The 27,637-nt window shown below is 44.4% G+C and overlaps 1 protein-coding gene across 11 annotated transcripts in view; it reads left to right on the forward strand.

The window, feature by feature from the left end:
- Nucleotides 1-277: 277 nt before the first annotated feature.
- Nucleotides 278-27,637, forward strand: part of LOC138748123 (zinc finger protein 541-like) — a 63,012-nt gene continuing 35,652 nt past the window's right edge. For 2 of the 11 annotated variants that reach the window (XM_069907816.1, XM_069907820.1), the window contains exons 1-5: nt 1,388-1,541; nt 8,754-9,166; nt 14,018-14,142; nt 16,214-16,341; nt 19,730-21,617. In XM_069907816.1, coding sequence (XP_069763917.1) covers nt 8,860-9,166; nt 14,018-14,142; nt 16,214-16,341; nt 19,730-21,617 — 2,448 coding nt within the window. In that variant the 5' untranslated portion in view covers nt 1,388-1,541; nt 8,754-8,859. Of the gene's footprint in view, nt 354-1,238; nt 1,314-1,387; nt 1,602-8,753; nt 9,167-14,017; nt 14,143-16,213; nt 16,342-19,729; nt 21,618-27,637 lie in introns of those variants that run through there. The other 9 variants (XM_069907825.1, XM_069907826.1, XM_069907819.1 and 6 more) reach the window with 8 other exon arrangements.

The following is a 27,637-nucleotide window of genomic DNA, read 5'->3' on the forward strand; positions in this document are numbered from 1 at the left end:
CCTATCTACCTGTGACTCCACTTTTAGGGAATTGTCTATCTGTAGTCCCAGATTCCTCTGTTCTACCACACTCCTCAGTGCCCTACCATTTACCATGTATGTCCTTTCTTGGCTTGTCCTTCCAAATTGCAACACCTCATTCTTGTCTGAATTCAGAGCTGTCATCAAGGGGGAGCATTCACGGGCATTGCCCTCCCAATTTCATTATTGTTCTCCCCCCCACCCGCCGCACTAGTGTCACTAGTCTCCATGTGTTTGTCTGTTTTGTCAGAGGTAGGGAGAAGTGTGACGGCGGAGCATGGAGGAGATTCATGGCAGGAAGGCACCACCACCACCACCCCTCCCCGTGCTGGGTGAGTTTTTGAACGGCAGATTGTGCCCCAATGCGGTGACCCTAAAGCTCCCCCCACCCCCCTCACCGATAAGACTTATTCTGACGCTGACCCTGGTCTGCATTAAATCCCATCTGACATTTTTCAGCCCATTTTGACAGCTGGTCCAGATCCCTCTACAAGCTTGGAGAGCCTTCCACGCTGTCCACAGCACCTCCAATCTCAGTGCCAACTTCAAGCCCGCTGATCCAATTTGTCATCCAGATCACCGACGGCAAACAGCAACGGTCCCAACGCTGACCCGTGAGCCACACCACACGTCACCGCCTGAGAAGCAATCATCCGCCACTACTCTCTGGCTTCTCCCGTCCGGTCAATGTCAGATCCAGTTGACGACCTCACCTTCCTGACTAACCTCCCCGTTGCTTTTCCTTGCATTAACTGGACCTGCGAATACTTATCTATCTATCCTTTCGTATCCATTCGGCAGTGGGGGGGGGGGGGGGTATCTACGCAAAAGTGGCCAAGGCGGCGGAATAAACGGCGACCAGGAGGCCTCATGGGAGCCGGTCTCAGTGGCCGCCATGTTGCATTTGGCATTGCATGATGGAGAGCAAGTGCTAGGGCGAGGAAGGAGGACCGAGCGTGGAAGAAACAGCTATGCCCGGGATAGTGGAGGCTGAGCACCCCCTCCCCCTACCCCCCCTCCCCCCCGCCCCTCAGGTGGCAACACCCCCCACCCCCCTGCCTGACGCTAGGGTAAGTTTGGCACGTGGCCGGAAGCCAAAGGCGAGGTCGGGCCTGCACATGGCGTCGATCGGCGCGGCCACGTGGCCCCGCGCGCCCCGCGCGTCACGTGGCCCCGCGCGCCTCTCGGGCTCGGGCGCCGCTCTGGACCGCACCATTCGGGGAACCCGGGGGGGGGGGGGGGCCTGAATCGGCTTCTCCATGATAATATCGTTAGCCATTCCAGCATCGGCGGTAGGTCGATATCCCGCTCTGTTATCGCGACAGGCTGGCCGGTGGTTCACGACAACGGGGTGCCCTGGGGTACTCTGCGCGATGGTGCAGGTCCCCCCCACCACACCCCACCCCTCTTCCCCTCGCTGGGTCCCGGCGCGCGGGGCGGGGGGGGGGGGCGGCGGGGGGGTTTCAACGAGCACCGTCGCTTCCGTCGGCAGAGCGGGGCATCGCCGTCAACCGATCGAGGTGGGGCAGCAGCGCCGGGCGGGGGGCGTCGAAGGGGCGAGGCTCGGGCCTCGGGCAGCGGTGGGTGTTCAGGCCGCGATCTCCGGGTGGATGGGTGGGTGCGGACCCCCGACCCCGGGGACAGGGTGGGTGCGGACCCCCGACCCCGGGGACACGGTGGGTGCGGACCCCCGACCCCGGGGACACGGTGGGTGCGGACCCCCGTCCCTGGGGACACGGTGGGTGCGGACCCCCGACCCCGGGGACACGGTGGGTGCGGACCCCCGTCCCCGGGGACACGGTGGGTGCGGACCCCCGTCCCCGGGGACAGGGTGGGTGCGGACCCCCGACCCCGGGGACAGGGTGGGTGCGGACCCCCGACCCCGGGGACAGGGTGGGTGCGGACCCCCGACCCCGGGGACAGGGTGGGTGCGGACCACCGTACCTGGGGACAGGGTGGGTGCGGACCCCCGACCCCGGGGACAGGGTGGGTGCGGACCCCCGACCCCGGGGACAGGGTGGGTGCGGACCCCCGACCCCGGGGACAGGGTGGGTGCGGACCCCCGACCCCGGGGACACGGTGGGTGCGGACCCCCGACCCCGGGGACAGGGTGGGTGCGGACCCCCGACCCCGGGGACACGGTGGGTGCGGACCCCCGACCCCGGGGACAGGGTGGGTGCGGACCCCCGACCCCGGGGACAGGGTGGGTGCGGACCCCCGACCCCGGGGACAGGGTGGGTGCGGACCCCCGACCCCGGGGACACGGTGGGTGCGGACCCCCGACCCCGGGGACAGGGTGGGTGCGGACCCCCGACCCCGGGGACAGGGTGGGTGCGGACCCCCGACCCCGGGGACAGGGTGGGTGCGGACCCCCGACCCCGGGGACAGGGTGGGTGCGGACCCCCGACCCCGGGGACAGGGTGGGTGCGGACCCCCGTCCCTGGGGACAGGGTGGGAGCGGACCCCCGTCCCTGGGGACAGGGTGGGTGCGGACCCCCGTCCCTGGGGACAGGGTGGGTGCGGACCCCCGTCCCTGGGGACAGGGTGGGTGCGGACTCCCGTCCCTAGAGACAGGGTGGGTGCAGACCCCCGTCTCTGGGGACACGGTGGGTGCGGACCCCTGTCCCTGGGGACAAGGTGGGTGCAGACCCACATTCCTAGAGACAGGATGGGTGTGGACCCCCCATCCCTAGAGACATGGTGGGTGCAGATCCCCGTCCCTGGGGACACAGTGGGTGTGGACCCCCGTTCCCTGAAGACAGTAAGGGCAGAGCCTCATTCCCCCATGATAAGGTGGGGGAAGATCCCATTCCCCAGGGACCTCCGTCTCTGGGGACGTTGGTGGAGACCTCCATCCCTAGGGACAGAGTGTGAACCCCCCCCCATTCCCTGAAGACAGGTTGAGGGAAGAGCCCTATGCGCCCATGATAGGGTGGGGGCAGACCCCATGACAGGGTGGGAGCACACCCCCCCTCCCATTCCCCGGATAGGGTGGGTGCAGAACCCTGTTCCCCGGAGAGTCTGGGTGCAAATCCCCATTCCCTGGAGTGGGTGGGTGCAGACCCCTGTTCCCCAGGGACAGGATGGGTGCAGATCCCCATTCCCAGGAGTGGGTGGGCACAGACCCCTATTCCCTGCCCGGACAAAGTAGGTGCAGACCCCCGTTCCCTGATGGCAGGGTGGGCACGGACCCCATTCCCCGATGACAGGGTGTATGGAGACCCCCAATCCCCAGACAGGGTAGGGGAAGATCCCCCATTCCCCGGAGAGGGTGTATATAGACCTCCCCGTTCCCCAGAGACAGGGTGTTTGTGGACCCCCTGTTCCCTGATGACAGGGTGAGGGGAGAGCCCCATCCTCCCCTTGATAGGGCGGGGCAGACCCCATGACAGGGTGGGAACAGGGCACCCCCCCATTCCTGGGACTTGGTTGGTACAGACCCCCTCCCATTCCCCAGTCAGGGTGGGTGCAGATCCCCATTCCCAGGAGTGGGTGGGTGCAGAACCCTGTTCCCCAGGGACGGGATGGGTGGAGATCCTCATCCCGGGGGACAGGGTGGGCACAGACCCCCATTCCCTGCCCGGATGGTAGGCGCAGACCCCAGTTCCCTGATGACAGGGTGCATGCAGACCTCCATTCCCTAGACAGGGTTGGGGAAACCCTCCCCCCTATTTTCCAGCGAGGGTGGGTGCAGTCCCTTATCTCTTGGGACAACGAAGGTGTGGACCCCCGTTCCCCAATGATAGGGTGGGCGCAGACCCCTGTTCCCCAGAGAGGCTGGGTTCACATCCCCATTCCCCAGAGTGGGTGGGTGCAGACCCTCAAGACCAGAGCTGTACAGGCGCTAAACATCTGTAGCTTCTTGGCGAATATATTTTGTATTTTGTGCACCTAAACCCTGAAGCTTTGAGCAAACCTTTTGAGGCAGCATGTTCAACAAGTCTTTCATTAGTCTGGTACTATGTCTTATCAGCTTCAGGTGATGCACCAGATGTGAGGGGGGAAAGTGATATTTGTTCAATTCATCTTAAAACTGCCCATTATGGAATTTGTAGATCCTTGTTTAAAGAAGTAACATTGCAAATTAATAAAATTAGCAAAATTACTCACTTAATCTTTAAACTATACCTGACATTAAGCCAGCGGTTCTCAACTTTTTTCTTTCCACTCACATCCCACTTTAAGTAATCCCTGTGCCTTCGGCGCTCTGTGATTGGTAAGGGATTGCTTAAGGTGGGAGGTGAGTGGGAAGGGAAGGTTGAGAACCACTGCTCTAGACCCAATTGTTCCTGAAATATTTTGCTTGAGAAAAATTGTCACTGGCCCATTTCATTTGGAGTTATGAAACCCTGCACATAACGAGTCAATGAGGTACGAATAAAACAGTGGTTTTCAAACTTTTTCTTTCCACCCACTTCCACCTTAAGCAATCCCTTTCTAATCACAGAGCACCTATGGCCTAGGGAATACTTAATATGTGAGTGAAAAGAAAAAGTTTGAAAACCACTTCTATTTAGCATAGGTTTAAAGCAGTGGTTCTCAACCTTCCCCCCCCCCCCACTCGTAACACCTTAAGTAATCCCCTATGCCCTAGGTGCTCTGAGGTTAGTAAGCGATTGCTTAAGGGGGTATGACAGTGGAAAAATGGTTGAGAAGCACTGGTTGAAGGTGAAGGTGGGGGGGCGGAGTGGGAGAGTTTAAATGAGATACGCAAGTCGTGGTTTTTTTTTACACAGAAGGTGATCGGTGTCTGAAAAGTGGAGTTAGAGGAAGTGGTGGAAGCAATTACAATAAAAACATTCAAGATATGGACCAGGTGTAGGCAAATGAGATTAGTTAGGTTGACATCAAGGTTGACACAGACATGCTGGGCTCGACTGTCCCATGCAAGTGGCAAAAAGTACCTCTAGATCTGACTATTTGGTTTTCTGATTGATAAAGTCGTTAATGTGTATTGGATCTCAGGATCTTTTGTACTGTTAATTGGCAAGAAGGAAAAACAGATTACATGAATATTGTTAGCAATTTGTGAATGCTTCACCTTTTGATAAATTTATGGCGATGGAAGATGCAATTTCATGTATTGTTAATGTATATCAGAATTTGTTAAAAACGAGCATCTTTCTGAATAGTGTGGCTGCAATAACAAGTGTATGCCATTAGAAGGAAAAGGCAGTACAGTATTATGGATGCACTTGAAGCTTGAGGATATGACACTTGCAGATTAGGATTGGTAAAACAAGCTACTTTATGGCCTGACCCTTGGTTGACATTTATCTGAATGATGTATGTTAATAATTACCAAATATTATAAAAATAAATTAAATATAAACATCTAATTTCTCTCCTATCACTTGATCAACGAGCATACATTAATTTCAGTGCAAAACTCCCTAGTTCATCTGAAATGGCTTAATGGTATTATCAGGAATACCCCTGTGGAAGTCTTGTACTTTCCAAATGGACCATTGCATATTGAAGTTTGATGTCAGCTGATTAACAGGTCGATTTAGATATAACAAAGTTATGAAATAAATAGTAAATTTTATTGTATTTTACATTTTGATGTACCCAGAATAAAACAGCCTTTCTACATTTGAAAAAAATTCTACCCATTTATTCCTTCTTGTTAAATAAGATTAAATGATGTTTTAAAATGATCAAATGTCACCTTTTTAATTCATTTCAATAGATTAGCAAGTGGAATTTTCTTCTTTCAGTTACATCGTGTAAGAAATCATTATAAGTGATTTATAAATAAGGAAGTCCTCAAAATTTTGAGCAGTTGTTTGCATTTGGTGTCTTTACCAAGTTGACATTCAGTGTCGTCAAGATCCTATCAACTGAGCTGGTAAATTGACTGACGGGTGAAACTGAGCCATCTTCCCAGGAGGGTTGCAGGTTTGGCATTTGCTAACCTTGTCAAAACCACATGCTTCTACAGCCACGTTGCCTCCCTCGCTACTTTGGCAGCCAAAAAATACGGTATCTACAGTCTTTCATGTTTTACTTCACTTTTTTCTTTTCAAATATTTTTATTAATTTCAAATATAATTATGTATATACCAAATACAGTGTTAATAACAAATGATAAATTTGATAACTCATCAAGCATGCATATACAAAACATTTATGAAATATATATTAATTACAAATTAAAAACTTAATAACTCAACATATAACTATAATCCAAAATTATAACTAAAAGAAATAATTTTTTTTCTACATACAGCGTGATTCTAACCCTATTCCCTAACCCAAGGTATATGACTAAAGAAAGTATGTACTTCGCATAGAATAAAACGGAAAACAATAAAAATAATAGCTAATGAAAGTAATTCAAGAATGGTCCCCGCAATATTTGAAACTTTATTTTTGAATTATTAATTGAATAATTCCTATCTTTTCTAAATTTCAACAGGACATGATGTCTCTAAGCCTTTGAGCATAACCCTTGATAGGTTCCCCGTTGAAAATTAGTAAGAATTGAAGCCATTGGGGATGAATACAGTAATTTAATCCATGAAATAAAACCTAATCCAAAATTGAATTTTTCTGAAGTCATGAATAAATAGTTCCATTCAACTCAAATCAAATGCTTTCTCTTTATCAAGGGAAAGAACACATTCAGGAACTGGACTCAAAGGTAGATACAAAATATCTATTAAGCGGCATACATTAAAATGGGAATAACGGTTTTTAATAAAACCTGTTTGGTCTTCATAAATGGTAAAAATATCCTCCAATCTACAGGCCAAGATTTTAGCCAGAATTTTTATATCAACATTTAATAAAGAAATTGGCCTGTAAGAGGAATACTCTGTTGAGTCTTTACCTTTCTCTGCAATAAGAGATATACACACTTCATTAAATGTTGCCGGAGGTTTACCCTTCCTAAATGAGTCCGATGACACCGAACTTAACTGAGGTGAAAGAAGATGAGAAAAAGATTTGAAAAACTCCACAGGAAACCCATTGGGTCCCGGAGCTCTTCCAGAATGTAATGAAGAAATAGTGACTATTTCCTCATACGATATAGGCTCGTCTAGTTTTCATTGTTAATCCAAAGAGAGTTTAGGAATAATCCAGGAAATTTTCCACCGGATTACCATCACTCGTGAATTCAGAAGTATAAAATCATTTAGAATATTTCATGAATGTATCATTTATCTCAAAATGATCCGCAGTAAAGTTATCATCCTCCATTCAAATTCTTTTTATTGCTGATATGTAGGTCAGCGCAACATCAAGGGCTAAAGGGCCTGTACTGTGCTGTTGTGTTCTATGAGAGCTGTTTGCAAAAGGACTTTCCTGCAGTTGGTCGGATGATTTGTATGTTTAATTGAGACCAGTCATGATATTAGTACAAACTAATTGTGCCAACTACGGGTGCTGATTCCTTCCTTATTTTTAAAGGTGAGGTGGTCACTCATTCCTGCTGGAAGTCATTATATGTCGCTTGGGCTCTTGAGAGAATAGTTGTATAGGTGGGATCGGGTAACCATTTATACTGATTTGAAAGAACATTGAAATCTACTGAAAGAAGTTAGCTATTCATTCATGCTGAAGGCAGATCACATAGATACAGTACAAGTGTGTGTGTGTGTGTGTGTGTGTGTGTGTGTGTGTGTGTGTGGGACACAGCTCCTTGAGATCGCCCACCAAGGCCACCTGCAAGTGAGCAATCTGTAACTTGAGCACGATAGAAATGGGATAAGCAAAGAGTGTGAAAGGGGCAGTAAGAAAATTCATGGAAGAGATTAGTCCACGGCTCTAATTTTGGGCTTGATTGGATCAATAAAAATATTTGACATATTGATCATATCGATTGTCCTGGCTCTGGATTTAACGGTTGATACAAAAGGGGGTATTACAAAGCCTCCAGTCAGCTCAGTCATCTGCTCTGGACTCCTTTTCGTACCTCTTTTTCCATTCTTGAAACTCAAATTTCAATATCAAGCAAGTTCTCAAGCTCCTATCCTGATCCTTCCCCTAACACCAATCTTGAAGCGTCGACTGCGACATGTGCGCGCGCACACAGTGAAAGTCCGCTTTCCAGTTCGAGGGCTTTTCTGTGCGTGAGTAAACACCACGGACGCACAGTCGCAACAAGTGACCACAGGTTATCTTATCAGAAAGAAATTCATTCATAGACTGGTTTATTTCTTTTACAATGTTAATTTTTAAATATAATTTCAAGCAGGATGCCCTTTTTTCTGTCGTGAAAGGCTTGCTGCATTTGCTAATGAATAAACTATCAAAATTGGCCTGTTCATCTCTTCTTTATTCCTCCCAAAATTTGAATTTTAAAAGTACTGCCCGAGAATCCGGAAAATCCCAAAAAACTGGACCGACTCAATCCCCGAGCAGCTTGGATTTTAAGTCTTTTCCTATAATGTAATCTTGTAGCCACAGTTCTTCCTATCCTCTCTAATCCTCTCTAAAGGTGTACTGGTTTAGAAAGTGAATTGGTCTCATGGGTGTGTTTGGGTTGCGCAAGTTCATGGGCAGGAAGGGCCTGTTACCATGCTGTATTTTTTTTTAAAAGTATATTTAAGGTGGACCTTATGGTTCCTGGCAAAAGAATTGCTGCCTAGAGAAACTTGGGTGGAAAAAAAATTAAATATATTTAAAGGAATGAAGATTACAGGTGAAAATTATAAAATGATCTGTTGAAGACCAAAGAAATTTATGGAAATTAATCAAAATTCTCCTGTATTTTAATACTGCAGCAATCCACCAAGAGTAAAGAGGAGCCTTTTGATCGGAATCGTACTGTGAAAATTAGTTCCTTGTGGATTAATTCTGCAGAGAGACCTTGCCGCCAAAATAGAAGCTATGGACTGCTACAGCTTCACCGACCAAAGTCCTCTCCAAACCGACATTCATCTGCCTTTGCTATCAGACAGTGAGTTGCCCATTGCAAGTAATATCCAGAGACAAGAATTCATCCCAGATCCTGATGATATTATTTATGCAGGAATGACAAATATAGGACTTGATTCTAACCTGGAGGCTGCAGAAATTCCTGGCGATCCATTTGCTGACAATTTAGATCTCTCCCTGTATACTGTAGATAAGGGATGTGACCCCCCAAAGATTCCCAGTGACTCCACGGATACAGATTCTCCACCCATGTTGCTAGGTACTTGAATGTGCATGCATATTTTTTTTCTTAAGTTCAGCAATACTATTTAACTATTTTGCTACAGAGATAAATTTGCTTTTGTTCTGGGAAAATTCGAACCAAAATTACTAATGCAAAACTTCAAGAAATCTCATTAAATCGAATGTTATGAAATGCTCTAATGAACTGTTTGAACTATTAGGCCTTAGATTCAGAAGGAGGGGATCAGTGTAAATCTTACGTTAAGTTAGACAGCGTTAGCCACTGACAATAATAATTAATATCTCTCTAGGCACCATAAAACGGTTTCTCATTCTGTTTTGTGTATATTATTTCTTCTGATTTGATCATTACAAAACCAGGTAATAGGAGTTAATTCATTCTTAGTATCCACGACATGTATGATTTACCTTAACCTCTCTTAGTCAAAGCGTTTTATTCAGCGCTTTCTAAGCACAGATAGGTCAACCAGGAGCTTCCTGAAAGTTTCGGTGGAAAAAAGTATTTGTATTTTGTTAAATTAACAGCCAACAGATAATTTGTGGCATGGTTTGTAGTACTGCTGCTGGTTGCTGTCTGGAATTGTGCTGTGGTAATGTGCCCTGCCTTTTATAAATACAATAGAATCTCCATTATCCGGCACCTATGGAGGTCGCGGATGCCGCATATACAAATTTTCCAATTGACTGAGTCACACTGTTACAATGACAAACTAATACACGTGCATTAGAAGTACACGGTTAAAAAGACAAAAGACAGTGCTAAATATAACATAATTTGAGAAAAATTAATGTAATGATGTAAAGTTCTCTTTAATCAGGTAATTCCTGTAATTTACAAAATTAAAATTTGAACCCCAGTCGTTGATGCCCTAACAGCATTGCACTAGCTACTGGGCTAACTGTGTTGCCTTCATAATTAACCCACTCTTCCCCAAGTTTATAGATAAAGCCTTACTTAATATACCTAATATGAATAAAGATTCTTACTAGGCAGGGTCAGGGCGACACTTTGGAAGAGTCGTCCCAGCGGTGGGCGTCATTGCCCAGCTGTTCATCCTGGGTGGTGCCATTTATTTCAAACACAACTTTATTGAATCTTATTTAAACAGCTGCTACGGGCAGGGCATGATCGGGGCGCTCCGCTGGCTGAATGTTTGCTTCCATCGTCACCAAGGGGCTGTTTGTTGCTTCAGAGAGCATTTACTTCTTCAATTTTAAACTTCTATATATTTATTTATTTCCTTGATTGGTTGTTTGGGATTCCGGTTGAATTCCAGATACTGTACAACTAAATGTGATGTGATTAAATACAAGTTATCATGTTAATGCTTTGAGAGAACACACTTTGTCTCCCTTTCCAGAACGGGGTTCATTGCACAAGAGATAGCTACCCAGTGGAACTTTATCCATGTATCATTCCATATATGAAAGCTTATAAATTGATTGTCACCAGGTTCCATTTTGGTAGGCGTTATACTTGAGACCGTCTAACACTGACCCGGTCCCATCTGAAGTCCACCCTTGCTGCTGTTATCGTGGACCTGTGGGAAGATGATGGCCTGTGGTCATCGTAACCACATTATAAGCAAGAGAAGATGTTTATTGAGTCTTCTGCTGTGATGAATCTTCCACAGTAGGCTATCCTGATTAATGAGAACTGGAATTTTGGATTACAACAGGCTCGGGCTGCCCAAAATCAGGGAAATAATTGATTGAGAAACTCGGCAGGTCAAAGAGCACCCATGAATAGAAATCGTCAGTCTGTAGCAGCCCACACATGGAGACGCAAACTGGCCTGCAAAATGGCCGTTGAACATGGCAACTGTGCAGTCCTGGGGGTGACACCAGCCCTCGTCCCAGGTGGCCTCTGCACGGCGAGAAGACAGGGAACTCTGGTGGGAATGACGGTCAACCCGAGGTCGGCACTGCGATTATGCAGGACCTTGACGTCAGTGCCAGGGGCCCATATAAAGCAGAGCTGCCAGTATAATAAATCAGTCTTTGACTTTGACTTCTCATGTGTGTGTCTTCCTTCCACACTCATTGTAGCGCATAAGCTACAAGTCATCATTTCAGGTCTGAGCCCTTTATCAAGATCAACGGTTCACCTCCAAAACATTGACTGACCATTATCTACTTCCTGATCTGTTTGACCAGCAGAGATCCTCCTGCAAGTTCTTTGTTTACTCAAGGTTCCAGCATCTGCAGCTTTTGTGTTTCTCCAAATCAGGGAAAATTTGAATAATTCATTTTGGTGTGAATAATAATTCTTTTAAAATAAAATCTTTCAAGGCTACGATCGTGGCATCAGATTGTAGAGTATGTAACACGGAAAGGATTCCTGCGCCTTGAAATTGAACTTTTTTTTTGCACACAAATTGAACATCAAAGTGATTTTTCGTGGATTAGATTCTTTTCTCGTCGTGTATTGGCCTCAGGAAAGTGAACACAGCATTTAGTTGCCCAATTTCTGACTGATGTTACTCGGGAATTGGACAGTGAATGAAGCCTATCCATGTACACCACTCCTTTCAGGGGCTGTTGAACTGGCTGAATGGGACGTAACCTATTGACTTCTGTTTATTAAACAAAGAAAAAAACAAGGAGCAAACCCCACAACAATTCAGCAGAGAGAAGCGAATGAGATGACATTGAAGTTTCACTCACAACCTCCGAGGTTCATTTTTTCAATGTTCAATTTGTATGCACGACCTTCAGTGTATGTTGTTTCATTGAGCACAGTATTTCAATATAAAGCAAGATGCTGTGGTGTCTGGCAGTCTGATGAGCCTGTACCTTTGCAGTGGCATTGGGCTGTTTGTGGCTTGGAATTCATTTGAGGTGGGGAGGGGGGGGAGGGGGTTTGCCCAGCTAGATACGGCTGCTTCTCCACACAGTCCCTTCCACAGCTGAACAATGGCTGCCATGAAGAGGACCCTGGCGGTCCCACGCTCTTCCCATCAGTCAGCACAGTGACTAATGTGAGTTCCATTAATAATTCCTGTTGAGACCTGCATGGATCTTATTCTGGAAGGTTAATCAGTAGACAAAAACACAAACAAGACTTGGATAATTTTATGAATTTTTTTGAGGGATGGCATTGGAACTGAATGTGCCATTTGTTTAGCACATCAGGTGGGTGAACATCAATTTCTAGGCAACAGACTTTCCTTTTAAATACAATGCAGTGCAAGATTAGCATGGTACCAAAGCATGCTGAAGTTTCAGCGAGAAGGACCATCTGTTCTCATCTACCAGACTTGAAAAATGAAATCGTTATTGAACACTTGGAGTCTGTTTTCTTTCTTTTTCTAATGCCCACAATTTGCCAGTTCCTGGAGCGTTAAGCAGAGGAAATAATATTCACAATATGATGCACCTTTCCTGGATGGGGTAGTTCTAATAGTTAGAGATGAGAGTATTTAACACCTCTCTTACTTTTCTGGTGTTCCTGCAGATGTCTACTTGGAAAACCTTCCAATGCAAACATAGAACATTACAGCACAGTACAGGCTATTTGGCTTATGATGTGCCAACCAAAAAAAAAAGAAACGTCCCTACCTCATAACCCTCTATTTTTTATTTCATCTATGTGCCTGTGCAAAGAGTCTCTTAAAATCGCCTATTGTTCCAGCCTCCACCACCACCCCTGGCAACACATTCCCACTTTCTGTGTAAAAAAAAATCAAACCCCTGATGTCTCCCCTAAACTTTCCTCCCTTCACTTTGTACAGATGCCTTCTAGTGTTTGCTAATCTTGCCCTGGCTGTCCATCTTATTTGTGCCTCTCGTAATCTTGTATTCCTATATTAAGTCACCTCTCGTCCTTCTTTGCTCCAAAGGGAAAAGCCCAGCTCTGCTAACCTTATCTCATTAGACATATTTCCTAATCCAGGCAACATCCTGGTGAATCTCCTCTGCATCCTTTCCAATGGCTTCCACATTCTTCCTGTAATGAGGCGACCAGACCGAACACTATATTCCAAGTATGGTCTAACCAAAGTTTTATAGAGCTGCAACATTACCTCATGGCTTCTGAAGGTAACGTAGGCCAGCATACCATATGCCTTCTTAACTATCCTATCAAACTGTGTGACAACCTTGAGAGATCTATGGATTTGAACCTCAAAATCCCCTTGTTCATCCACACTTAAGTATCCTACTTAAAATAGTTAGAGATTACAGAATTGCCACTTTTTACATATTTCTTCATAACTTTTCTACTCATTAAGTTGGTCAGCCCACAGAACAATCACAGCATCCCACCAAATTTCCCTGTAAATGATTCTCTCCACATTTCCACCAATTCCTCATCAAATTCACCCACTCATCTTCATACCAGGAGCAATTTACCACAGCCAGTTAATACACATGACTCTGGGACACGGGAGGAAGTTGGAACACCCTAGGGAAAACATGCAAACTTCATACAGATACCAGCAGGATTGAACTCGCGTTTCTGGAACTGTGAACAGTATCTCCACTAGCTCGTCGTGTATTTGAAGATTGAACAGGCAGCTATCAATCCTATGATTCAGCAAGGTTAAACTTTGTTTTCTTATGTGCTGTGGGCTGTACATCAGGTCTGGATGTCCTCATACTGATTAATTAAGGCACACCATCTGCCTCCAAGTGAAGCAAAGGGAAAACCAAGTTCAGCCTTGTGATGTCTTGTTTGCAATTAAGCCTTCCCATGATTGATGAAAGGATTTTGGACACAAGAAATAAAACTATACAGAGCATGTGTCATTTGGCCCAACGTTTGTGCTGGTTTATAATCTTAAAAGTTCTGTTCAACTAAAAGTTGATGAATGCACAACGGAAATAAAAATGAAAATTTGCTACTTTTCTTACCAATATTTTATAGGTATTGGCCCCCTCACTCAGAAAGACATGCCTGAGAAAAGCATGACTAAAAGTGAAAGGAAACATGGAGGTGTGCAGAAGAGAAGGCGTCTCTCCACAAGGCATTCTCCACAGCAGGCGGTCCAGGTTGGTATCATAAGGGACACAGAAGGCTGTAGATGTTGGGATCTGAAGCTGAACACAATCTGCTGGAGGAACTCAAGCAGCATCAGTGGGAGAAAAAGAATGGTCGACATTTCAGACAAGAGCCCTCTTTCACCATAGAGGGGTTACAGGCCATCTCGGCCCATGAGTCCATGAGCTCAATTTACACCCAATTAACCTACACCCCTGATATGTTTTGAACGGTGGGAGGAAACCGGAGCCCTCGGGAAACTCACGCAGACATGGGGAGAACGTACAAATTCCTTACAGACAGCGTGGGATTCAAAACCTGGTCTTGATCGCTCGTGCTGTAAAGGCATTGTGCTAACTGCTATACCAACTGTGCCGCCCCCATGTTGTTATCCCAGTATACTTGCTTTGAGAATTCAGACAAATGCTGTGTAACACAGTCTGTAACTAGCGTATGCTTGACCTCCTGGTTTTTTTTTTAGCAAATCTATTAAAAGCTCCTCTGGTTTAGTTTGGTTTTGAGATTTGTTTTGTGAAAATAGAATAAATGAGGGGTTTAAAATAAGGCGTTGCACAGTAAAAAATGTTTGAACACTAATTTTGAATTACATTGGAAGATATAATGAAGATGAATCCTTAGAGAGTTGTCTTTAAAAGCCAAAGCACAATAAATGCTGCATGAGGTATTCAAGAAATTAAGAAACATTCTCCATTTTTAGAATCCAAAACAAGATATCGGAGCCTTATCCTTTCTTTCATATACTTTTATAATATACGCAGAGCATAGACTTGGTTGTGGAGAAAATAGAATTCGATACATCTTATTACATCTCTTGTTAACAATAGATAACACTGGATGATACATTTTTTTCAAAAGGTTTGCTTCCTGAAAAAAAATTGAGAGACAACTTCAAGCTGAACACAGATATTTTCTGGTTTATTTTAATTTATTTTTATTTAGACATACGGCTCAGTAAGAGTCCATTTTGGCTCATGACCCTGTGCTGCCAAATTTGTACCCAATTAACCTACACTCCCTATATGTTTCAAACAGTGGGAGGAAACCGGACCCCCCCCCCAGGGAAAACCCATGCAGACCCGGGGAGAACGTACCAACTTCTTACAGACAGCGCGGGATTTGAATCCTGGCCCTGATCGCTGATGCTGTAAAGGTGTTACACTAACCGCTACTCCAACCGTGCCGCCATATTAGATTAGATACAGATTTTCTGTATCATGTAGGAATGTGGAGAAACATTAATTTTTATTGAATTTATCCTGTTTAATCACATAATGATGCTGACACATTGCATTAGTTCAACTGACCTAAAAATTCTTTGCCTGATTTTCATTTGTACTCGGCATCTGATGCCTCTCGTGTCAGTGTACATCAATAGTCGGTCAGTGTTGATGGATTCCAATTTGCCCTAATACCACTATGGTCGCAATGTCCTGGTGAAACCTTTCACCATGTATGTCACTGACTGCTCCAAGATCAGCAGGGAAGAAGCCCAAATGCAGAAAATGAATTTGGATTTCATGGGTTTTGTCTGCTTGAAGCATGTCGTCAATCAGCTGGATATAGTTTGGTGCTCTGTAGTTGCCAAGAAAATTCTCGTCAACAACAAAGGGCGAAGGCCCTGTCCGGGGCTGTAGTGTTCTATGTTAAACACCTTCCATCCATGTCCTGGACTAAGGCAACATTTTGGCATAGCACCTGCACTGAGTGCATGCCCAGGCAAAACAGCTTGCTTTGTGGGCAATATACGAGTAGACTTAAAATATGACAAGAAATCACAAAAAATAGGTTATATCAAAAAAACAGTACGAGATTAGAAATTTTTAAGGTGATTTTCACGATCAGTAGCCCAAAATCCATAAAATACACCCAAAAGTGTTCAGGAAGCAAAATGTTTGTTGTCCAATGAATTGAGAGAACTCGCACATATTGAAAGAAATATTATCAGGATATGGAACAAGGCGATACTGTTAGATAGGAAGCAGGGTGTTTGAATGAAAAGTTATAATTCAGGTTATGTTCAAGTACTACAGTATTAACTTCTTTTTACACTTTGTTGTCAAGGAATGCAGCCAGTGTGGAAAGTCATTCAGCAGCGCGAGTGCCCTGAGCAAACACTACCTGACGCATAGTCATGAACGGCGCCACATCTGCAGGATCTGCAATAAAGCCTTTAAGAGACAAGACCATTTGTATGTGAACATTTGTATGTAAAGCCTTTAAGAGACAAGACCATTTGTATGTGAACATCACTTCACCGGGGAACTTGAGTTTTGTTTTAAACAAATCACACATCTTCATGTGCTCTGAATACACACACACACCTCATCTGATTGCAACCTACCCTCTGCCTCCCTGCTTACTGGCTATAACCTTTCAGGAGGTTCTTGATTAAGAATCTTTCTACCTCTGCATTAAAAAATATTCCAAGATTCTGCTTCTTTGAACCTTTATGGAAAGTATTTCAGTTTTACCAGACTCAATCAGGGACTTCCTTGTGTACTTTATTGATTTTCTTTTTGTTCTCTCTGTATTGCACAGTTTAAATTCAGTATCTGTTTACAGTTCTTTGTTTACATATTTACACTGTGTACAGTTTTTTTTTGCAAGACCAATTATTGGTAATTCTGCATGATAAAGGAATCTCAGGGTTGTATACTCTGACAATAAATCTAAATCTGATCCTGCAGAAAGAATTTCAGCTCCTATTCCTGAAATGGAAGACCTTAAACAATGACCCCTTGTTCCAGATTTTCCCTCCAAAGAGGAGTCACCCACCATTCAAGTCGTGCAAGATCTGACCTTTCATTCAAGTCCTATCTCTTCTCTTTCTTCCTTAACAATGTCTCAGAGCTAGGTCATTCATGCTTATTTCCTCATGGCTGTACTGTTTATTCTCTCGTCCACTATCAACTCTTCTTTGGCTGGTCACCATACTATAATTAAGCCTTTTGAAAATTTAGATAAGCAGCATCAGTAACAGGCCCTTCTGGCCCACAAGCCCTTGCTGCCCAATTACATCCAATTGACCTACAGCCCTCATGCAGTTTGAAAGGAGGGAGGAAACTAGAGCCTCCAGGGAAATCCTACGTAGGCACAGGGAGAATGTACAAACTCCTAACAGAGTGCAGGATTCAAACCTGTTAAGAACTAACAACCCCCTTAAATTTTGTTTGGGACTAAAGAGACTTCGTTAGCACTAACACAGGAACAGCAATGGAAAATTCTCCAGACACTGGTGAATTCAAAATAATAAACTATCAATAACATAACATATCTTATCTCTAAACTCTAAATTTATCCCACTATGGACAAATGTAAATGTGTGTGTATAATTAAAGTTCCACTCTAAAAACTAAATCTTTAAAATTTAAGCATCATTTTAGTCTTGCTTGATGGTCTTAAATTCTTAGATCAGAAATAATTATAAAGTGCTTTTAAACATCATATCTTCAGGCTTCTTTACTCACAATGTGGCTATTTTCTTCCACAGTGAATTCACAAACTCAGACAAAGATTAAATAAATATCATTATCTTCTTCTACGATGAAGTCACAAACCGGACAAGGGTTAAACAAATGGCCATACAAAAATAGACCCAGTCGAAATTTGTCCTTTTTTCCCAGAAAGACTGTGAAATGGTTTTCCTTATTTAAAAAGCCACTGATTCTGTGTTTCCCCTTGTCCCAGGAGTAACACAAACAACAGCACTAATTCTTAACTCCCCTACTATGTAAACATCTATCTAATCTTGACTTAAGTATATTTACTGAGGTAGCCTCCAATGCTTCAATGGGTAGCAAATTCCATAGATTCACCACCCTTTAGAAAAAGCAGTTCTTCCTCATCTCTGTTCTAAATCTACTATAATGAATCTTGAGGCTATGGTACCTAGTTCTTCTCTCACCTACCAGTGGGAAAAAAAAAACTTACCTACTTCTATGCCTTTCATGATTTTATGTTTCTATAAGATACCTTCTCATTCTTCTGAATTCTAGCGAGTTCAGTCCCAGACGATTCAATCTCTCCTCGTGCAGAAAAGTGATTCTGTGGTAAAACATCAGCCTATTCCTTGTGTTCTTGAGTTGATTCTGCACTAGTAAATCCACACTGGCTGAACCCAACAGCTTCTGCATTGGCAGGACTTCACAGAATGTTCTGCACTGTAGAACTTGGCAGAGACCTTCTGTGCAACAGAATCAGTGTCTGCACCAGAACCCCATCACAGGTTCTGATCTGTGAAACCCCCTCCCCAAACCTCTCTCCAGTAGAATTAATTAGATTCTGCACAAGAAGAACTCTACACACGGCTTTTACTCAGCTCAAAACTCAAGGAGTTTTGCTTGAACAAAGAATATGAAAATGAATATGATCCTTCCCTAATTCTAAACATGATATAAATAAGATCTGAATATCGTGTAATATTGAATTATCTGAAGAAAACATGACTGAAATTTGACTTGCCTTCTTGAAAAAGTATTATTATTGATTAACCTTATAGGAAATGATAGGTGAGAAGTTGCTGTTAACGGTAAGCATTTATCCATGAATTATTTCCTCCAGTTACACTTTAAAATACTGATTTTAAGTTACTTGACCGAAGGCCAATACTCTAAACCCTCCATGGAATGTAAATGAAGGAGATGTTGATAACAGTCCATATAGATTGATTCCACTGTTAGTATTGGTACACATTCACAGAGATTAGTAAACCACGACGCTAGAACCTAAATTTGAATTTAAGATCAGTGGCTTCCAGCCAAACTCTGATGGTTTTAAGCAAATCTCAGGTAGAATCCTCATGACCATCTAACTACAGTCACTCATTGGTCAGGCCTGTCAGTGAAAATGGCAAAATATTGGGCAGTATTTGAGCTTGGAAAATGCATGCGGCCAATTTAGAATCTAAATAAGATGGAAAAACTCCAGAGAAGATTTACTAGGGTGTTGTTCGGACTTCAGGAACTGAGTTACCGGGAAAGGTTCAACAGATTAGGACTTTATTTCCTGGAGCAAAGAAAAATGAGGGGAGATTTGACAGAGATATTTAAGGTTACGAGAGATCTAGATAGAGTAAACATAGGCTCTTTTCAACTGAGGGTAGGTGAGATGCAAACTAGAGGTCATGGGTTAAAGGTGAAAGGGGAAAAGTTTAGGAGAAACATTAGGGAGAGCTTCTTCACACAAAGAACGGTGGGAGTGTGGAACGAGCTGCCAGCTGAAGCGGTGAATACGGGCTCAACTTTAACATTTGGACAGGTATATGGGTGGGAGGGGTATGAAGGGCTATGATCAGGCTGCAGGTCAGTGGGACTAGGTAAAATAATAGGCATGAACAAGAAGGGCTGAAGGGCCTGTTTCTGTGCTATAATGTTCTATGGTTCATGGAAAGAATGTATGTATATGAGTGTAACTCACTAGATTATTTTTACTCCTGATTAATGCTTGTAGGTCAGTTACCCAGTACCATTAGAACATTGGCAGTTTACTCTCATTTTTATACTTCAAAGAAGCAGAAGTTTATTAGCTACTATACTAAATATTATTTGATAAATATTACTCTGTACTCTCTCTCCTTAGATCTGGACACCTGCTAACACACCAAAAAAATAAGCCCTATGTTTGTATGGAGCATGGATGTGACAAGAGTTATTGTGACTCGAGATCCCTGCGACGTCACTACGAGGTCCAGCATAGCTTGTATTGTCAGAAGGAGCCCTTTCCGGACAACAGCACCAAAGATCTAGATTCAACAGAGAGCACGCTGTTCCCACCGACCACTCATGCTCGGGTCCTTCAGTGTGATGTGGCAATGGGACAAAGGCCTCCAGCAATTGAATCTCTTCCACAGAAGTCCTCGTTGCCCAATAGAGAACTGCTGAGACCTCTCATGAGCAATTTGTGCCAGAAAGTCCCAAGCGATACTGGAACAAACGGAAGCAACGTTACCTTGCACTATCCCACGCAAGCTCGCACTACAGGAAGTACGTTTACTAACCCAACCATTTGCTTCTCTGAAAGATTAGGTACTGTTACACAAACCAAATATAGATTATTACAAAGAGAGCAGTCTTCTGGTTCAAATTGTAACACAAGTGATTCATATAACCGAGTGAACACTTCCCATTTTTCTGCAACAAACCCCACTGGGTCTTGCATTGCAAGTTTAGATTCCTGTGTCATGGATTCAATGATCCACAGTCAAACCTCACAGCCTGCACAATTTACTTTGGATTCATCAAGACCTGCAAGTTGGCCACAGGCTGTGAGCGCAGATCATACATCATCAAGAAATGAAACTGTTTCCACCCGCCAGCAAGTAAACCAAGATCTTGTGTGGACCAACAACTTAGCAACCTACAGCGGCAGCAAAGGAGCTTACTCCTATATTGTTCCCAGTTCCCAGTCTTCTGAAGAGGTTTCTGCCACCTTTTCAGGTGGAGCTTTGCATAAACTCGATTCGTTTGCTCAAACCTTCACAAAAGAGAATTTGGATATTCAGTCAAGTTCCCCTGTTGCGAAGTCTCCAGGTGAAAATTCGACATCGTCTCAATTTGATGCTTGCGGCAATGTTTTCAGACAGATTTTGAGCTCTAAAACAAATTTAAGCCAGTGGCAAGCATTCCCAGAACAGAAGCATCAAGTTTTTCAAGAGCCACATTCTCTAAACCAGGAACATCAACAGCAGGTAGCAACTTCACTCTTTACACAAGTCTACATGGGAGATCAAGAGGCCTCCCCTATGCAGAACCAAGACCAATTTCAAAACCATATGCTCCAACTTATTTCTGATACCCAATACAATCTGTCTCAATCCCAAAATTTGGTAAGCCAATCACAAGATATAGTTTCTCAGACCCAGCATATGCTTTCCCAGAAAATTCCACCTCAGATCCAGAATAATGGATCACAATCACATCAGCCCTCAGAATTAGAGCAAGATTTTCAACTTTCCTACAGACAGGTAACCACTTCTTCATTTTTACCATTTAAAACCACAAAAGCTTGTCAGGTCTCCAAGGACAGCTATCCTTGCTCTGCACAACAAGCAGAAAGTACTGACCAGGAGACAGGAACTGAAGCGCAATCTGCATTGAGAGGGATCTCAGAAGGTCACAAGAAATTCAAGAAGAGTCCATTCAAGGCACGGCATCCTCCTCAGTCAGTACGCAAAGAAGTTGTTCAGAATCAGCTTCAGTCAGACCCAGAGCAGTTGGAGGGTTGGTCATTTCCACCTTGCAACCACAGGAAGGGCAGAATCTCTAATAACGATGCGTGTAGAAAGCATTTCACTCTTGCAGGTAAATCCAGTAAGAATGTGTCAGTGTCTCGAAAGGAACGTCAGAAGTCAGATCCCAATTGTACAGCTCCTCCTAGTCAGGTGGCCATGAACTCCTTTTCTGTTCAAAATTCTTTGAGAAGTATGGAAGATTGTCTACAGAAAGAACTTTTTCATGACAGAGTCCAGGTAATTGACTCAATTTCTCATTAGGCTTTCCAGTTTTTATTTTTGTCTTCCTTCCTGATGGTATCAACTCTTCCCCACCCAGAACTTGTGAAGAGCAGTGGTTCTCAACCTTTTCTCCCCCACTCATACTGCTTTAAGTAATCTTTTCCTAACCACAGAGAACCTATGGCATAGGATGCCCCTAGTAGGTGCTCTGCGGTTAGTAAGCGATTACTTAAGGTGGTATGTGGAAAGAGAAAGGTTGAGAACCACTGGTTTAGTATATTTAGCTTGACAAGTATTGTCAGACGTTGGCATGTGGTGGTAATGTGGGAACATCACAGCAAATCTGATATCTTTCTTTGATAACCACACATTGCAGCAGGAGAGAGAATATGGCTTGTTTTATCTGCTTCCCACCCCATGTCACTGAGGTTATGTGGTTGTATAAAATGTGTCTTCAGAATATTTACACTAACATCTGCTTATCTGACTAGCCCCAGATGAGATCAATTAACCCAGCATAAAACAGGAAATAAATGGAGTTTTCCAATATGCGATCTAGTCATGTGCACTAGTGTGGTCATGGGGAAGGCTTTTTGACATTTGTTGTTAAAACTAGAATATAAAGGCCTGAAACTGTATGAATGCCATAATGGCATAAAGCCCACTACTGCACTTGCACAGATAATCCATGAGGTTTCCACGGCCATGCTTTACTCCCATGTTCCCAGTACTTGATTCCTGTTGGCAGTCCAGAGAACTGGTAGGACTTTATCCTAAATGTGCAGGTGGCACCTTGATATTCAGCATCCATATATTTAAACTCACATCCATGATGTGAGAAACAGAAGATTGGGCACCCCCAAGTACTTTGCTTGGCTATGGTGTATATTCCCGAGCAATTAAAGGACTGTACAAAAGCATCAACAAGTGCCTGTGTTCCCCAATGTGTCTGCTGGTGGAGCTGATCAATAATCTGATGAGCCAAGGCTTTGTTCAGTACTTGGCGTTCCTCTGCCGTCCACCACAACCCATCGGCAGTTTGACGCATTCCCTGGTCTTTCATATAAACCTCCTCTTCCCATGAAAAGATGGGAGTCTTTTGAACCTCATGTGGGGTGAGGAGTAACAGCTGCATGTCTATTTTTTCTGTGAGGGCAGCCTTTTTGGTAGCTTCATCTGCCTGTCTGTTCCCCTGTGCTTCAGGACTGTCAATAATTTGATGGCCCCGTACATGAACTACAGCTATCTCCTCAGGTAACATAAAAGCATCTAAGGATTGAACAATTAAGTTTTCATGGATCAACTTTTGTCCTTTCCCAGTTATCATTCCCTGCTCTTTCCAAATCTTTCCAAAGGTGTGCACTACACCAAAAGCATACTTTGAGTCGGTATAGATTGTGCCCACCTTTCCCTCCAAACCCTTGAGAGCTCTACAGAGGGGATAGAATTCACAGGATTGTGCCGACCAATGACCGGGAAGATGACCGGCTTCAATCACAACTCCTTCATTCCCATCCACTACACTATACCCGCTATACCGAATGCTGTCAATGCAGCGGGAAGATCCATCAATAAACCATCTTTCACCCTCCCGTAAAGGTTCATCACTTAAATCATCTCTAATTTTTGTCTGTAAATCTATCACTTCTAAACATACATTGGGGACAGTATCAGAATCTGGAGAAACCAAGAAGGCGGCTGGATTCTGTTCTTTGTTCATAATCAGTGTCAAATCATCCCTATCCATGAGAATCGCTTCATACTTTAAAATTCTAGAATCAGTAAGCCACCGTCCGGCACGTTGTAAGAGAATGGTGCGGACTGTGTGAGGGGTATGAACTGACATCGGGGCACCAAACGTAATCTTTCGTCCTTCCTCGACTAAAATAGCAGTGGCTGCAATTGCTTGCACACATTCTGGCCAACCACGACAAACAGGATCTAAAATTTTTGACAGAAAGGCAACTGGTTGTCTAAAGCCTGCCCTCTCTTGCGTTAATACTCCCATGGCCACACCGTCTTTCGCATTGGTATATAGGTCAAATGGCTTATTTAGGTCGGGTAAAGCCAAAACTTGGGCACTAATAAGACGCTGTTTCACCAAGGTAAAATCTTTAATCTCCTCCTCCGTCCAGACAACAGTTTCACCCCCTAGAGTCGCAAGTTTATCATAAAGAAATTTGAAATTTAACCAGGCTAGAATAATTCTCAATCCAAATTCTACAGTATCCCACTAAACCAAGGAATTTTCTAAGTTCTCGAGCACTCTTTGGAGGCGGGATCTGCAGAATACCGCGTATTCTCTCTGGACTTATCTTCCTAATTCCTTGACTAACCAGATGACCTAAGTATTTAACTTCAGATTGAACAAATTGTAACTTTGATTCACTCACTCTAAGACCCTTATTCCCTAGAAAATTCAGAAATTCAACAGTATATTGTTTAACCACATTATACGTTTTTCCCGTGATTAATAAATCATCAACATATTGTATTAATTGACAATTCTCTCTCCGAGGGGCCTCATCTAGTACCTGTTCTAAAACTTGGCCAAACAAATTTGGGGATTCTGTAAAGCCCTGAGGAAGGACCGTCCACCGGTATTGATTTTTCCGTCCTGTAAAAGGATTCTTCCACTCAAATGCAAACATGTCCCTACTGTCTATTGCCAACGGACAGGTCCAGAAGGCATCTTTGAGGTCAATTACACTAAACCACTTACTATGGGGATCAATTTTACCCATTATTGTATAGGGGTTAGGTACAACCGGATTACGGGTGAGAATAATTTTGTTTAACTCCCTGCACTAATCGATAGGTACCGTCTGGATTTTGGGCAGGTAAAATTGGGGTATTAAAAGGTGACATACAAGGTTCGAGTATACCATCTTTCACCAATTGGTCAATTACTGGCTGCATCCCCTTTCGGCCAGCCACCGGAATTGGATACTGTTTTCGTCTAATTACTTGGTCAGGGTCTTTTAAAGTAACTTGTTGGGGAGGAACATCTAACCCTCCTCTATTGCCTCTTTTTGCCCATACTCTAGGATTTATTAGTTCCCGAACCTCCTCTGTTAGTACATAAAATTGAACCCCGATACCTGATCCCTGTGGTCTGGTACCGATAGCCAATTGGTCCTGTAAATCTCATCCCAACAGGCAAACTCCAGCTTGGGGAACTAGTAAAATATCCTCTGTTATTATCTTTTCTCCCATTTGTATCCTTACATTCTTTAGTATAGGGACCGTAAAATCTCTTCCTCCCACTCCCGAAACAAGCACTGTCCCTTCTGTTTTAACACCCTCGGGCCGTTGTAAAATACTAGACCGGGCTGCCCCAGAATCTACTAGAAAAGTCATCTCGTCACCGTGGGGTCCTATGCTTAAATTTACCAACGGTTCTCCGTGCAGCCCCACGGTGTGTATTGACTGAGAACCGTGACCCCCCCTATTCATAATCTGCCTCCATCAATGCATAAGATCGCGTCTCCCTGGCTCGCATTGGGCATTCCCTCTTAAAGTGTCCCTCCTTTTTACAATAATAGCAAACTAATGCTCCTGTTTCCCAATTTCTACCAGGGTCTCCATGGGGTCCCGGGAATGGTCGTCGTCCCCAGAATTCTCCTCTACCCCTGCCTCTGCTCTGGTCTCTACTTCCCCACCCCTGGCGCTCCTCCCAACGTCCAGGAGCTGGCACACAGCTCCTAACATTTCCCAGCTGTCCCTTCACAACCTTGACTGCCTGCATCCAAATCTTAACCTTTCCTTTCTGTTGATCTTCAGACCTCTGAACGTATGCCCTTTGTGCGATCTGTAAAAGCTGTGTTATTCCCTGTTCTTGCCAATTCTCTGTGTTTTGTAATTTCTTCCTGATATCTGGGGCTGAATTAGTAACAAAGCCCATCAATACCAACTGTTCACCTGCTGGGGATCCTATATCCAACCCCCCATATTGCTGTATGGGCGCACGTAATCTATTCAGAAATGCAGAGGGGGTCTCCTTGGGACCTTGGGGAACCTCAAATGCCTCCTTGAAGTTCTGTCCTTTTGGAACAGACTCCTTCATTCCTTTTACTAGATTAACCCTGTACTCATCCATTCGCGTGTGACCATCATTAGTAATCTTATCCCAATTTGGGTTTACCAGGGGAATTTTAGCTTCTCCAGGTATCGCCTCTGGTCCCCCTTGGTGTTCCCTATCCCAGACTCTAATCCCTACCTGGCGAATTATTCCACGCTCATCCAAAGTAAATAGAGTCTTAAAGATAGACATTAATTCATCCCAGGTATATATATTAGGTCCCAAAAATTGATCTAATTGTTCTGCTCATCCCTGAGGATCTTCTATCAGAGAGGTCATTTCCTTCTTAAAATTGTGCACCTCCGTACTGGTCAGAGGCACATTTACGAACCCGAGACCCCCCCCACATCCCCTCCCAAGGGAACCTCCCTTAGTCTCATCCAGTTAATTTCTGGCTTATCCCCTCCTCTATGATGTTTAGGTTCCTGCCCTCCGAGTGACAAATCAAAGGGTTTTGCCCTTCCCTCCCGAAAGGTCTCACACTGTTCTGAATGACCCTCATAATCAAAGTCTCCTCCCTCTCGTGTCAATTGAGGCGGTAATCTTGTACTCTGTGAGCGGGTCACCATACCACCCCTACTTTCTTCTTTCTCTAACTGTGGAGGAAGAGGGGAAGGTAAAGAAGGGTAAAGCGTAGGTGAGAGGGGGGAGATAGGAGCCGGCACAGGGGGAACATAAGGTGGAGGAAGGGAATGTAACACATCCCATCCTTGTGTTTCAGGGACAAAAGGTTCCTCATCCTTCTTGTCCTTACATTCCTTTTCACTCAAAATCATTTGATCAAACGATCCACTGAGCCAACAGGCTGCATATTCTCTGCTCTCCGTATTACCTCCTTGATTTTGGTAGAGCCAGATGTTCAATGCCTGACACATCCAGTCCTCGTCGGATCCGAACTTTGGCCAATATACCAAACTCCCTTTTATCGGATTCTTAACCCATTCCTGATAGCAATACCTGACCATGGTCTGTTTATCTTTCCGACGGGTTTTCCCCGCACCCCAATCAGATAACATTAATCCTAACGGACTACGTTTAGGTATCTGATCTTCCCGTCCTTCTTCAGGACTGTTTCCCTTGCTACTTACTCCTCCCATACTAGCAGGTAAATAAATTCCTCTTACCGGGATCCAGTAGCTATTCCTAGCGCGCTTCCTTAACGTTCTCCCGTCGTTTGTTCTCAATGCCTCTTCTCGGATATCACTCGCTTCGTCCACTGACCAGTCACCCTTCGTCCGGGAGTCCAGCGGAATCAGCCGGGGAGCACCTACCTCCGTCGTCGGGCACTCTGTCAGTGGAGGGAGTGCGATCCCGGAGGAGCCCCCATTTGTGAGAGACAGAAGTACCTTCACAGATTTCGCTCGAGACAAAAATTGAGAACAAAGAACATTTATTGTACAACACTGCAAAGTTGGGTGCTTCCCCTTACCATGGGAATACACACACACACTGGGGCTCACCCAACTTTTATACAGTTCATTTCAGTGTAGAGGTACCCTCCCCCCTTAACATTCTTCTGCCTCCTGGATTGGTTTGGCATTTGGTAATTCTGTCTGCCTACGTGCAGTTTCTGTAAACTTGAAAGACCATGGGGTATCCTGTCTGGGTCCCATCATGTCATTGTCCTTATTCATGAATCTGCCTTTGTCCTTATTCACACATCTCAACCCCCAGGACTTACTAATTCTATATATGCAGAACTTGCTAATTCTTTCTATTACTATAAGACCTTTCTTCTATTGTACTTGCGTAACCCTTCCTCACACTCTTATCGGAATTCATCCCTACTCAGCACTTACTTCCTTTAGTCTAGTCTAGTATTCCTTATTTCATTCATACTAACTTTACTTCCTATATTCTATTATCTTCTTTGGCTTGGCTTCGCGGACGAAGATTTATGGAGGGGGTAAATGTCCATGTCAGCTGCAGGCTCGTTTGTGGCTGACAAGTCCGA

Source organism: Narcine bancroftii, chromosome 13 (assembly GCF_036971445.1).
Source record: "Narcine bancroftii isolate sNarBan1 chromosome 13, sNarBan1.hap1, whole genome shotgun sequence".
Taxonomy (NCBI): Eukaryota; Metazoa; Chordata; class Chondrichthyes; order Torpediniformes; family Narcinidae; genus Narcine; species Narcine bancroftii.